Consider the following 15696-nt stretch of genomic DNA (forward strand, 5'->3'; position numbering starts at 1 on the left):
ACATTTGTACATGGTTTATTAATTAGCTTTAATAAACTTTGTTTTCGTACAAAATTACGCATCATAGAACTATTTATTGCATCATGTAGGTAATATTATAACATTAATTTATTTATTACAAAATATGCATTTCCATATTCAATATTTAAGTAAGTATATGTTTATTAACATAAATATGAATTTATTTTTTTCAATACAAACATAGAGTTTGAGTTGTAAATAATAATTTAATGACTGAAAAAAATAACCGTTATTACATATATTTTTTTTACTCGTCTAGTTTGTAATTGCCTTGTAGGATAAATAACAGTAATTTTAACTCTACTTCGTACACAAATACACAATCATAATTTGAATAGTTAGAGTCAAGGTTTCCGGGTTGCCGTAGATATAGGTGCCGTTGTTACTACCGTTCCTTTTAATTGTTGTTCGTGTTGATGTTGTTGTGGTTGGTATTGATATTGTTGTGGTTGGTGTTGATGTTGTTGTGGTTGGTATTGATTTTGTTGTGGTTGATGTTGGTTTTGGTGTTGATGTTGCTGTGGCTGATTTGGATTTTGTTGCGGTTGGTGTTGATGTTGATGTTGCTGAGGTTGATTTGGATGCTGTGGTTGGTTTTGATTAGGCTGTAGTTGGTTTGGATTAGGCTGTGCTTGGTTTGGATTAGGCTGTGGTTGGTGTTGATTTTGTTGTGGTTGGTATTGGTTTTGATGTGGCTGAGGTTGATTTGGGTTCTGTTGTGGTTGGTTTGGATTTTGTTGTGGTTGATTTGAATTTTGTTGTGGTTGGTATTGGTTTAGATTTGGGTTCAAAAACTGTTCATTTCCATTTCGCTCTATGGTATTAATATAATGCTTCATATATTCTCCATTTGGATCGAATTTGGCAGCTACTTCTTTTAATATATCCGGTTGGTGGTTATTCAGGTAGCACATCATTTTTTCAATCACTTTTCTTTGTAATTCGGTACAATGTGCGCAATCATTTTGGATAGCATCGGGAACCATTCCTGCTACGACAAAAAGTGTGTTTAATCAATTTAATTATAGTAAATCGCTGTTTAAGTATCGAATAATATGACTATAAATACAGTATTTATAGTATTTATGATCGATAGTAGGTAGTATCCAGTAGTAAGCACTCATGTGTCTTGGGGGAAAGGGGTTCTGGGCTCCTAGCACCCCTGAATCCATGTTTGAGATAACTTATACAATTATATGAATATATACACATACTTATAATAATTTATCATACATTATAATTCTTATAAATAAATCTGAAAAATAAATGTCATAAAAGAATTTTTAACTTTTTTTATGCTACAGAGTAAAGCAAGATATAAGCTTTGTTTATGTTAAAAACAGAATATTTTCATTTTTTTTTACAGAATGTATATTTCAAAAGATTTATAATATTATATGATCAGGAGAAAATCAATATCAATTTATTAAAATACAGTATTTATGTTTTTTCTACTTTAAACAAAACAGGCGTAGATGCAAAAGGGACAAAACGGCCTAAGCTCACACCCATTTGGAAATGTTAAATATTATCTATTTATTTATATAATGAATAGTTCATATTATACTTCTTAATATCCATACATTTAAAACATCAATAAACTTTAATATTATTCTGAAATCTTATCAATAATGTTATTTGTAATCTATTATGAACAAACTATAATTGTATTTTTTCTGAAAAAAGTTGCCCCTCCCTCCATTTTATATTTCTAGATCTACATCATATGAGTTTTTTGTTATTTTTTCATTTTATATTTTTATTACAACTATATAGATAGGTACTTAAGTACCTAAATAATAGTGATATTATATAGAATATTGCAAAATTATTTATATGACTTAACTTCCTAGGTGACTACGACCTGGTATACCCCATATGACCATTTCACTTTGGGGATATTATGTGAAAATTACATTGTACCACCATTATTATCAATGACATGTAGGAGCTAAAAAAAATATTGGAGTCGATTACAACGGATATGTATGGAATCAATATGAGTTCCTTCAGTTGTTAGTGTGACCAAGAAAGCCACTCATATAACAAAATCAAATGGCACTTAATTTAATAAAAACGAAAAATGATTATTTTATTTAATGTTTCATACGTTACTTTAAATATGAAAATTAAAAATATATAAGCATTTAAAATTGGATGAATCGTTTTTAATAACCCTGTACATTTAGTAGTAATATGAATATGCTTATAAAATTGTACATGAAAGACATAACGCATATAATTATATAGTTAAAAATTACAGTTTATATCAGGAAATGATTTGTCATTGTAGAAAAATAATTGGTAGGATGAAAAATATAAGCTGAACAAATTAGAAGGGATAGTTTTTCATCAACTCATAGACTATTGTTGAAAATCGAGTGTAGTTGGTATTTATAAAATGTTAATTCTGATTTTCTCATTGGAAACTAAAACGCTATCGTCCAGACATGCATTAGAAAAAAAATTACAGACAGATTGCAAAATATTCAGATATTTATGACTTATCTATCCTGAATAGTTGAAACCATTGTTATAGCTCAAGGAAAAAAACCAGTACAATAGGATTGCGGATTCTTCGCCATTAAGTTGGTATCTATTAAGTGACCTATCCATCCAATATGAATGAGTTAAATTTGAAATCAATGATAAATCTTTGAATACAACCAACAATTCTAAACGGAAACAGCGTGTCAGCTCTCAATTTATTTCTAAGGACATTTAATAATGTATTTATATTACTATCATTAATTCATTTTTCTATTAGTAATAACTAAAAACTAATAAGGTATGTTGAACTAATTTTTGATAAAAATATGAAATATGTTATAAAATAATTATTATAATATTAAATGATTATTATTAGGAACCTAACTCATTTGAAGCTATACTATTACAGCACAATACTTATTTATCATATTACAGTAAAATAAAAAAATAATAATAATACAAAATGTTTAAACTATTTGTAATAGTGTGAATTTGTTTGTCAAAAATGATTGGTTTTACGAAGTTTAATATAAATTCAATTACAATAATTAGTTGTTCAATATGAACATTAATATTTACTATTGAATCATTACACATCTATTAAGGTTAAATTATAATTTTACTCATAACCAAAACAAATAGTAATGCATTTTAGATAGGTACTGAACGGTCCGATGAATGTATTGATTTAACATTGATTTATGTTTGTTTTTGTCTTAAATCACCTTTTGCGGCAGTAAAAAATATAATTCGATTTTGAACATCGGGATGGTATCTGCTAGCAAATGAGATCTAGTTGATACTTTGGTAGGTCAAAAGTAAAAAATGTCTAGTATTTTCAAAATAATCGGCTAACACGAAGACAAATAAAAGAAAAACGGGAAGTTTTAGAGCAAAACAAGTATTCAACAAAAATTATTTTGTTTTTTGGTGTTACTTAAAAACGAATGGGCGAAAATACTTATACTTCACCTGCAAATGTATATAATGTTATAATCCCCTAAGTCTGGTATAGTTTTCTAAATATTTTGACTACTTTAGAGCTATTTATAAACATTTTAAATTAAAATTGTTTTCTATAAATGTTGGTATAACATCTTTCGTTTGATCAAAATGATTTCAAATTTAATACAAAGTTCCTCGTAGGGTTGAGCTATTTAAAAATATTTAGGATACATACATTTTATTCTAGAAAATTTACAAATAATTTTGTACCTAGTTAAAAAAATGATAAATTGTTCCAAATTTTATAGCTAGAATTGAAAAATTAAAACAAGGTTTATTATGAGTAACTCATAATATACTGACCATAAAAGTCTTAAAAATAAAATTTTTTTAAATTTTTTAGTTAGCATTTTAAGTTAAAATGTCGGTTTAGTTAAATATTTAAACGAAGAATAACGATTTTACCTATTTTGTTGTATTTTAAAATATTATTCTTGAATACTTGAAAATTTGAACGTATCAATCTATTATTTTATCATATTTTAAAAACACAATACCATTTTCAAACTCAATGTTTTCGGCAAAAATTAAATCTTTCTACCGTATTACTAATAGTTAAATAAATTACTTAAGTAAAAAAAAGAAAATAAAGAAATATTTACATCGTAAAATAGATATACTTAAATAAATTACTTAAGTAAAAAAAAAAGAAAATAAAGAAATATTTACATCATAAAATAGATATACTTATACTACTTAGTACTTAATATACCTATTAATAGACTGACAGACCGTCTGAAATGTCGCAATGATTTAGCATTTAGTTCACATCTAATACATACAGTGTATATTAACTCTTCAATATGACAAGGTACACTCGACACCTACTGTAGGAGCAGAGTAGTTACCTACTTTCCCCCTTTTTATATTTAATATTATTGTTTTAAGTTTTTCAATAAATGATAATGTATACTTACGTTTAATATTTTTAGCTTCCGGACTGCACGGTCCATTATCCAAAAAGCAATTGAGGTAATTTTGACGAATTTTAGGATTCCCCACCAGTCCAGTCGTAAAGTGGTCAACTGCAAATTTTTGTTGTTCTTGCCTGCGATTCTGTCCGCCGTCTATTCGTTGTTCTGGCATTGGACCACACTGCACCATTGATACGAAACCCGAAATAATCGCAATGGAGACCAGCTTGAACATATTTTAAGTCGTTTAAGACAAAAAAAACTATTCAGTTGGAAATAGCTGTTAGCTGGTTTATTCTTGTGATCAAGATAAATTATGCGATCTATCGATAGATACGCTGTACTTTTAAACGTAATGATTTGTCCGGAAGTTACCTCTTTCTATACTTGGGTTTCATAGTTCACTGAAGACGGAAACAATCCGGAACTGATTAACCGAAACTCGACTAGTCTTTAATGTCGGAATAAATAGTGAATACTGAATATGGATAACTATGAGAATTCATTATGTGTCACAACGTTTACAAATCACTATTTTTAAGACATATGTTTTGAATTCTTGAAGTGCATTAAATGTAACAATAAACCTTCTAATTGTTACACCTATAGTTTTGCATGTTATACAAAATAATCGAGAGTAAAATCAAATAAAAAAATTAAAAAACCTTGAAGTATTCTCACGGCGTATCTAAAACGAATTTTCCATAAGATTCCTTGACCGAATTTACTCCTGTTATAATAATTTTACAGATTATAGATATTTTTAGGTTCTGGTTTAGTACGTTGTTTTAAACGATCCAAGTAAGTACTTTTTATTTTATAGTCATCATTAAATTATTTTTATCATATTTGTATGGTTTTAAAATCTAACAGCTAAGTATTCTTCAAAACTACAATTACCTTGTGTCATAAAGTAGGTCCTCCTACTTCAATAATTGTAACATAAAGTGCATATTTTTATGAAATATTTTAGTACATAAAGCAATATCACGGTAAGTGCTGATAATACAGTGAGATATGCAAATATTTATTTAATTAATAAACACAAACAAGATAAAATCAGTTTAAGTCAGTTAATTAATTAAATTGTTATGACTTATTATAGCCTTTTTAATTAATGTTATAATTTGTGATCATAATACTCTTATGTCTGATTTTATATTTATTATATGATACTTGCCTTATGCCTTGATATTGTTTCACAATAAATCACTTAATCTAGTGAATAAAAATATATTTATTGCTAACAAAGAATATTATTTATAAGAAAAGTAAGTCAAGTCAAACTGCAGTAAGTTGATGTTAAATATTATTTATGTTGTGTAAAAAACAAAATTTTAAGTTAATATAATATTATTCCTATACTTAGCTATTATTTATACAATTATTAAAAATATATTATGTTTAATAAGTTTCAATTACAATTTTTAATATTCTGGTTTATTTTAACTTGATTGGTCTTAATTCTGTATTTACAACTTGAACATTAGTGCTACATGAATTAGCATTATCATTACATACTAACATGCCTATTAATAGTATTGATATAAGTTAAATTTTACATATGAATGAATAATAATAATAAGTAGAACAAACTTGTAGTTCAGGTTAGAGAAATTTAAGACTATAAAATAAATTTTTTTACATTTATATTTCAATACCTATTTATGGCTTATTTAGACTCTGTGTTATAAAGAACCTATTGTTGTACCTTTAGTAATTATTTAAGAGAACAATAATTATTGGTACATAGGTTCCAACAACTAAACTAATAAATATTTACCTAGACAGCCTGGATTATCTAGGCTCTCTGTATGTACCTATAGATAATATGCATAATACTAATAAAGACTTTTTCAATAATCTTCTTCAGCTGCAAAGTCTAATGTTCCGCTTGTATGATAGTTTGCAATTATTACGGATTAATTACAATCCTACAAGGTAAGTCAAAAATAGTATTCCACAAATTTGAATACCTCTATTAATTTAATGAAATATGAAAAATACATAGTTATAAAAATCATTGCGCACAGTAAAGAACATAATTATTTTTCCAGTAAAGAAACGATCATATATGTTCAATGTGGCCACCTTGTGACTCTCGAACGATATCTACCAGGTATTCTAATTCAATTCCCACTAGGTATCTGCAACATAATATCAGGCGTGAAAGTTTCCATTGCCGCAGTTACTCTTCCTTTGAGATTATCAATGTTTTTTGCCTTGTTGGCGACATATTTCGGCAACTGTGAACTAAATGAAACTTTGGAACTTCCCAAACACAATAAAAACAAGACTAGTGCCCTACAAAATTCGGTTACCGTCACATGAATTTTTGTAGTTGTGGTATTCTTTTTGACTCGCCTGTATATTTAAAATAGTTACATCATTTATAACTTTTATTTAGATTTAAATTTTTTTCATAACTTAAGTAAGCTTTTTATATTTCCTTTCTAAGGCTTCTTAATTGGTGTCATGGTGAAATAGTAGCTAAGAACGATCACCGGAATATAAAATAAAGACTTTGTAAAGCAAAAAAAAAATGATATCAATAGTATCGATTGGAAAACTTTATGGCTTATAAAATATTATCATATCTATGAACTATGAAGTATAGGTATGCGTGCTTAAGTATACTATGTTTAATCATACATTTAATACTTTAAACCAAACCAGATATTAAATGGTTATAATATATCATTTTATGTTACATTGTCATAACCTACTCATTAGTGTCAACAACCAACAGTATATTACCAAAAAAGTAGGTAACAATAACAGTGAAAGTGCAGCATACTATATAGTACTTCTATTTACAATTTACAGTTAGGCCTCCAAACCTAAATTTCAGCAATATTTAGTACTTTTCTTATTGAAATAATAACCAATGGATATTTTAAGCCCTTAAAGTTAGGGCTAGTTAATTATATGAATTTCAATAATTTGAAAACTTAATTTGTCGAAAACATAATATTTTAGTCTCGCACATTCATTAGGTATATATTTATCAACCCGACTAATCACAATCTAATCATACGGCCTAATCATGATTTCCTCTAGGGCCTAGATTATCAATTATTGATTAATACGTGTGTCCATAGCACGTGTGTGAATATAAATAAGAAGTTTCCCTGAAAATATATTAATATGATTGTTTTTTTTTTTTTATTGGATATTGAGCATCGAAAACTATTAACATTTTGTGTAGGTTACTGTTAGTTTTAGGAACGCATGTTTATGTGAGGCGATGATTCGTCACAAAGAATCTGGGTGGTCACCTATCCTGGATCTTGAGACGCCGGACGATGCTTGACCGCAGCATACATTGCGGCCAAAAACCACACCACACCTGGCTCCAATATATTTTTATTTTATGTGATATAACTGTTAATGAAGCTGAAAATCTACTGTAGGAAACTTAAAAAAGAACCTTTATTTTGTAGTATTTTAGTATGATCTGTGTTAACTTTTCAGTCTATAAGTTTGCTGCGTGTAATTATGTTATTTTAAACAAGTTATTACACGTGTTATCTAACATTTGTATAATACATTTCCTTTATCATTGAAATACTGACGAATATCTCGCTATTCGTTCCAAGACTCTGAGAAATTGAATCACTTTAAATATACCGCTTAGAGCAAGTGTATCCTTAGGGCTTAGACCCTATCAGAACATTCAAAACACATCTCTAGAAATACATATTAAAAATTAATTGACAGTACTTACTATAATGAACAATTCTCCACAACTCTTTTGTTCAATACAAAAGTATAAGAGAGAATAGTGTTTATAGTACATAGTAAAATATTGAAAGTATACAATTAACATTTAATAAAACTATTTAGGCAGAGATAAGTAAAACTTATAGAATATGCTATGAATGTGCGATGTCCCAAAAGCTCCTCCTCCTCCCTATGAATTTAACTACCTTTTTTAATGATTTTAGTTAATATAAAAATTCAATAATTTCAAATGTAAAAATTATTAAAAAATTATAATAACAAATAATATAGTTTTAACATTGATACTTTAAATAGGTAGTGCATACAAAGTTGTGATATATTTATTATTACACCTAAGACAATTTTAAAATTTTAGAATACTATTTAGTATTTTATAAATAATATACTACTACCAAGGAAGGTACTAATTACTAATGAGTAATGACAAAACTAAAAACAAAATTTGATTATCATCTCATATATTTTTTTTTTGAAATGTATAAATAATAAATGTTACATTTAAAAAAATTATAAAATATTGTATAAAATAATATAATAAGTGTGAATAAATAAGAAGTATTCATGAAACGTGCCATTGTATAACAAAAATAAATCCCTTGTTTGTATTAATTATAAATAACACAATAAATTATTATATTATTTTTAAATTAATTTAAACATCAAGGTTCAATTTCTTTGCCTCTTCCGAATAACGTTGTTTGTAGAGTCCTTGGGGGTCATATTTTTGTTCAAGTTGTTTCCACATATCATTTTTCTTTTCAATTAGAAACTTAATAATTTTTTCGGAACCAATTTTTTGTTTTTCCGAACAGTTTTCACATTTATTCTCTATTGCTTCTGGTAACCACCCTGTAATCATATTACGTACAAGTAAAATATTAATAAATACATTTGATAACATTAACACATTATTATTTAATATTTATCATAGTTAAGAATTTATAAGTCCATAAAAGTTCCTTTGCTTTTTAAGCTCAAAAGAAGAATGTCGAATTTATTTTTATTTTTACAACCAACCGTAAATAATGATCAAAATAATCAGAAAATAATTAGGTACACCCTCATTTATTTAACATAAAATAGATACTATTTTTTCAAAATGTATAAACATATAATATTTTATTAACCAATAGAGTTCAATTGAAATTAAAAATTGATAAAACAATAACAATAAACAAAAATATTGTAGTGTATCATATGAGAATGACAAATCGTATTAATTTAATTGTTTTGGGTTAATTGGTCGGCTTCTTTCTGATACGCCTGGTTGATCGCCCCATGCATTTCCGCTATAGTGCCCATTAATTCAGGAGGCATATACTGAAATGTATTAGCAAATGCTGCATTCAGAACTTTAACTCCCACGTCTGTAAATAACTTATTTATGATGTATATTTTACAAAATAATTATTATATGATCTATAGTATGTACAATTAATGAACAAAATGGAAACTTAGTCAAACTACTTTTTATTCATATTTCAGTAGAACATTCGTTGGCATAAGACATAACTTACTATAATTAAGCTATAGGACCTATTTATTTATCTTATTAAAACAATTATTCTTCTACTTAAATTTCATACCTAGTATGTATTGTTGATTTCGTAGAATTGAGTGGGTCAAATTTATTTTTTAAAGAACAACTGATCAATTACCAAGCCCAACTATGGGTTTTGAGTGAAAATAAAAATGAATACAAATGACAAATCACTATTAAAGTAAAAGTAATTTTACATAAATATAAATTATCTTAAAAGGAAAATATAACCACTTTTATTGCAGTCTATGCTATAAATCTAATTTAACTGTACCTACTCATATATTTTCATCAATTTTTTCAACTGTAGAGATAAATAATATAATACCTATGTTTTGGATTCACAAGTATAAACATTTATTGAGAATGATAGGCTCACATCAGTTAACTTTGTGTCTATAGTTTCATTCTAGATATTAGCGCATTGTAATTGTAGCTATATTTTAATAGTATATTAGTATTTAAGTACGTATGTAGCTCAACAAACGGTCTTCGATTTGATTAAAGAAAATACTATTATGAAAAACGACATATTTAACTAGTCAAGTATAATTTATTTTCACCGTTCGTGGATAATCAATGTGCAAGTAAACAGAACATAGCTTATAAGTACTTACGTTTAATTTCTTCGCCTTCTGGTGTACATTTTCCGGTTTCCATCAGACACTTAAAGTAGCTGGCGACCAAGCGGTCGTTGTTCAGAATGTCATCGATATTTACGTTGTCGTACTTAGTAGTATATTTAGCAGGTGCTGTCTGGACCACAGTCATCGTGATGGCGATGCAAAGAGCAACTGCTAGGAGAAGTGTGTTCATTTTGATATGTTATGATTTAATGTATTGTACTCAAAAGCGAAAAACGTCTTATGGCGTTCAGAAATGAATTGTAACTTGATGAACAGTTTTCCATTATATATAGCTGCCACAACTCAATGGCAAAGACATAATATCTACATAATATTTTACCATGACGTCACATACTACGGGGGCTTGTTAGTGAGCTAAACGAACCGAATCGAATACTTTTTGGAATTCCCCTCTACTGCGTACATGGCACTGGACATACATATCTGCAGAGTATCAGACGCATTTTCTTTCCAATCTAATGTGGCAGTGAACATTTCCACCTTGGAAATTGTTTACTCCGGTCACACGTGGATAAATAAAGTATTAATCCTAAATAAAAGTAACCTAGACTAATCCACCCATGTACCTACTAGGATTTTTAATTCATGGACATTGTCTAAAACATAAATTTATTTCTAGTAAAAATAAAATAATAACCATTGGATTCTTCGAATATAATATTAAATTAAACATGAAATAATAATATACTAGTCCTGAAGATTTAATACAGACTATTTCCTTTGTACTATTTTCATATTTTCTTCTTTATTATTGTGCTGTTTATTGCAATTTTATTAAAAACTCTTAAACAATTTAAAACCAAACTTTTCAGAATTATATAAATGTTAGTATCTATTCAATTTACGGCATTACAATAGTGTCTCATTCAATTTATTGACATTTTTATTTCCTAAAAAGAGTAATTTCCAATTGGTTGTCGAATAATTATTATAATTTTGGTACACGATCAGAGGACATCCATCTGAATTAGTTATTTATGCATGTAATAACAAGGGCATGGATTTAATTAATAAATATGGTTCTTTTTCGGAAACATTGCTTTCCAGGCTCAAAAGTCATATCATACATTAAAGAACTCAAAAACAAAACTCTTATTTTGCATTTTTTAGACTGTAAGTATAATTTATAAAAATGGATAAAATTGTATAAAATTGTATCATGAACCACACAATTAAAAAGATAAAAATTAAACGGTGTTATTTATTTTGCTTTGTCTTATTATATTTATTACCTAGGTATGTTTTTACTTATGTATCAGACAAAATTGGCAACAGCTACAAAACGGTATGTCAAAACACATTTTCCTATGCGAAGGCAGATATATTTTATACGAGTGTAATAGTATTTTATTTTTATTCTGGCCAATTTTATTATTATAATAATATATAACTTGGTAACTTATTATTTAAATTTAATATAATATATCTAGACAGGATTATATTATACAGAGACTGGATAGCAGGTTAGATAGCAGGATATATATTGGCACTTGTTTTACATTATTCACCTTGGAGCAGTTTTATAGAATACTTGTTGGATATTTCAGTATTTGAAAGCAATGATCTTTCATTGAATTTTAAAAACTGGATTTTAAACAGAGAATAAACTGCTTTACTAGTTTCTCCAGTGTTTTTAAGACAAGTATTATTAATACAAATTAATGATTGTATAATTTTCTTTAACTTTGATAACAAATATTCTCGGTATTTTGCTATTTTTGTATTTTTTTGAAACGTTTTCTCCTACAACTTTCTTCTTTGTACACGATACGATAAATTTGTAAATTAGTTATCTATAGTGTTTATAATCATTTTATAGGTAAAAACACCACGGAATTTAAAATCAACTTTTTTATTACCTGTTAAATTATATTTTCGAACCGTGTTTACATTGGCCCACTCAAAGACGTAGTGTATTAATTGCTGCATAAGTACTACATGCGTCATAGAATAACTTAAATATTAAGCATGTAATAAATTCAATAGCTAACTTGCGTCTCACTAGCAGCATTGCAGGACGCAAGTTGACAAAAGCAATTAATTCAAATTATAACCATCAATTGTACATCAAAAGTACAGGCAGCCGTATGTTTCGAACATAATTTCTAAAATCTTTTACATTTAATCCCACAGTATAAAATATTTGTATGGCAATTTAATTAAAATTATTCTGATTATTATTTATTTATATTAAAGTTTCATAGTAAGTAAAAAATATATTTCAAATTTCAAAATGTTGACCTGTACGGCTGTACCTAAAAATTACTTAATAAGTAGGAATTTACTAAGAATGGACATAAATACTATTCATTTTTTCGAACATATTTTAAAAAAATTTTGTTATAATTGTTATGATCGATTTGTGTTCGTTTTGAGAAATTATAGTCATAGGAAAAACAAATTATGATGTATATTATTCTGTTTGTTAAATTATATTAGATCTTTATGACACCACATTTTATACTCTATAGCTATAAATACTTATATCTTATATCAATAGTTGGAGATATAACGAGATTTTATAATAGGCACTTTTGGACTCGTAAATGGGGCTCATGAAATTTAATGAACCTTTCTTATTTGATCTCAAACTTACATACTAATTATTATAATTTCCGACGCAAGTAGCGTGCACCGGGCGAATGTAAGTTACTACACGAGACTTAGCAAATAAAATAATATGTATGTAAGTTTTTACACGGTAAAAAAGTTGCAAAGATTATTTCCTACACAGTAAAAAAAAATAATTATGTTAGTTCACACAGAAATCGTTTATCTATTAGATTCTAATAATTAGAATATGGTAATATGGATTAGGTGTTTGTATTTATTGTTTTTATAGAAAATATTAAATACATAATATATATTATTAAATTACCTATTTAAATTATTATTATTATTAAATAATATTTTATTTATTAATTTATAGTCAAACTGATGGCAATGTCTTGACAAAAAATGTATAATACATTAATTCATAAATAAATTGAATAAAACAATATTTTAAAAATTAAATGTAGTCAGTCGAATGGATGTTAATATCTAAAAAAAAACAATTAATACTAATTATTGCCTTGTATGAACTTATATCTTTTAAGGGCAAAGTTTACATTTCCCGGACTATATGTGCACTTTGCCCAGTGTTTTGGGCAATACATTAAAATACTATATTGGTCGGACAGAGTTATACTTTGACAAGTCAAAGTATACTTGCAACTCAAAATGTCATTCTAATGATAATTGTAAAAATAAATTGTTGGTGTGACGATGGATAGCTATATATATTTATATTTGATGTAATTCTGACCAAAGATTAAGAATATAATGATAATTGTATGAATAAATAGTTACGATAATAATATTCAACTAATAAAGTAACTAATAAGATTAGTGAGATTATAAAGGTTTATAATTATAAACTAAAGACTTTTGGCTTATATTTACCAAGCTAGACTGGGCAATTCTATGTAGCCTTTGCAATGCATAATTTTGCCGACATTGCCCATCGTAATTGGGCTGTACCATAATGCCCGGGCAATATAAACATTTCCCGAAGGTCTGCTTTGTCCATAACATATACACACCATTTTTTCCGGCATGTAGGAACTGACCAGATTATTATGTACCTTTTTACAGTGTAGGAACTAAGTACTTACACATCTCAATTTCATATTAATGTAAGAATTTACAAGTCTAATTTGTAGGAATTAACGTATATACATTTTTACCTGCTATTCTATTGTAGGAACTTAGTATTCCTCTGTGCGCCAAATAAATTCTCGCAAAATATTTAAAACATTAAAAAAAATTGAATGCCTTAATTAAAATAAACTGTAGGTATACATTTTTTTAATATAGGTATTTGATTATTCAAATGTATACATATTTTGTATCATATATCTACATTTACATACACTTACATTTGTAACAAAAAAATAAGAACTCGTAGGTATGTTACAAATACTTAAAACAACAGTTTAAAAATTGCTAAATACACAATATAGTATTATGAACAGACATTGTTCGTGTACAACTTCAAAATTTTAATCAAACAATTTTGTCGTTGAATTTTGGACCAGTAGTGAATTAGATATGAAGAACGGAGTGCAGGAGTGGCACAGATCCGTACAATATATCCTACAAATCTTAACTTTGATTACCTACCTACTTATAATTTATAAGCTACTGGTTCAAATTTTCAGAAAAATATTCTGCATAGGAATATGAAATTAAAAACGTATGTTATCGCAATAAAGATAAAAAATAGTACCCAAACAATTTTCTAATATGTATTCAGTTATGTTAAATATTGATTTTTAATGACTTAAATTATGTAAAATACTATGTTATGTTTGCTATTAATAGTAAAAGTCACCCATCATAGAGTTAATAGTTTAATACAAATATTCAATTTTTTTTTTTTAAATTTTTTTTCAAAAAACTCTACATCTAAGGCCATTGGCTGCAACAATTGTACAAGGTTACATTGTATTATCTTAAAATACATTAATATTAGTACAGTAGTAACAAATTATTGATATTAATTAGACTTAATTATAAATGTAATCGTGTTATTTATGTTGTCTAGATGGAGGGCTTCAGAGAGGATGTCTGGTACTCCTGCTTCCCGTTTATTCATTTCCTACAGGAGGAGAGACATTATATTATTATGACATGTTTCATCGAGAGAGGTGCGCCACAACTGGTACATACAGGTAAGTCTCCCCTCTTCATCGGATACTGATGGGTTTGGGATGTGTGTCCGATTCGCATTCTGTTGATTAACGTTTCTATTTTTCTTGAGATGTCCGTTGGCTAACGCCATACGGCGATGGTGTTTTTAATTTAATTTAGTTTTAATGAACCTTGTGACCAAGCTCATAGCCATATGTTGTTCGGAATTATTTGTATTATAAAATAAATGATTATGCGTGACATATGTTATCATTGAACCTGGTAATGTAATAAAATTCATCAAATACATATAAAATATTACATTTATTTTATTATTCAATAACCAGCAGGTCTTTTTTTGCATATAAATGTGTAAAAATTCAAAAATGTTAAATGTGTTTTCCAACAATTAAGAATACTATCAATACTATTGTTAATTTTTGTACTTATTTTGATAAAATGTGTAATTCTTGGAGTATAAATATTATTAACAATTAATTAAATCATATTATAATAGTTATTACCTTTTAAAATAAACTTTATACAAATTAATGAATTATAAGGTATAGAGTGAAGACTATAGGTAACATTGTAAAAAACATTATTAAGTGTAATTAATATAGTAAAAATTAAGAATATGAAGTTTAGAAAATATTTTTAA

General features: G+C 27.1%; 1 protein-coding gene across 1 annotated transcript; it reads right to left on the bottom strand.

The window, feature by feature from the left end:
• Window positions 1-292: 292 nt before the first annotated feature.
• LOC111036182 (putative mediator of RNA polymerase II transcription subunit 26) lies at window positions 293-10628 on the bottom strand. The gene is made up of 4 exons (XM_022318113.1): window positions 10332-10628; window positions 8833-9023; window positions 4434-4668; window positions 293-1012 (listed from the first exon to the last, which is right to left on the bottom strand). Exons 1-4 carry the CDS (start codon window positions 10528-10530, stop codon window positions 366-368), a joined length of 1272 nt encoding a protein of 423 aa, XP_022173805.1. The 5' UTR covers window positions 10531-10628; the 3' UTR covers window positions 293-365.
• Between the last annotated feature and the right edge of the window lie 5068 nt (window positions 10629-15696).

This window comes from Myzus persicae, unplaced genomic scaffold (genome assembly GCF_001856785.1).
Source record: "Myzus persicae strain clone G006 unplaced genomic scaffold, MPER_G0061.0, whole genome shotgun sequence".
Taxonomy (NCBI): Eukaryota; Metazoa; Arthropoda; class Insecta; order Hemiptera; family Aphididae; genus Myzus; species Myzus persicae.

What these genes read in the sequence shown, in the direction of transcription:
- LOC111036182 (XM_022318113.1), bottom strand. Translation starts at nt 10,530, where the DNA reads ATGAACACACTTCTCCTAGCAGTTGCTCTTTGCATCGCCATCACGATG. An exon ending in AGAAGGCGAAGAAATTAAAC is followed by an intron (nt 9,024 to 10,331) that starts GTAAGTACTTAT and finishes ATATGATTACAG; the next exon opens with GGTGGTTACCAGAAGCAATA. An exon ending in GGAAGCTAAAAATATTAAAC is followed by an intron (nt 1,013 to 4,433) that starts GTAAGTATACAT and finishes TTTTTGTCGTAG; the next exon opens with CAGGAATGGTTCCCGATGCT.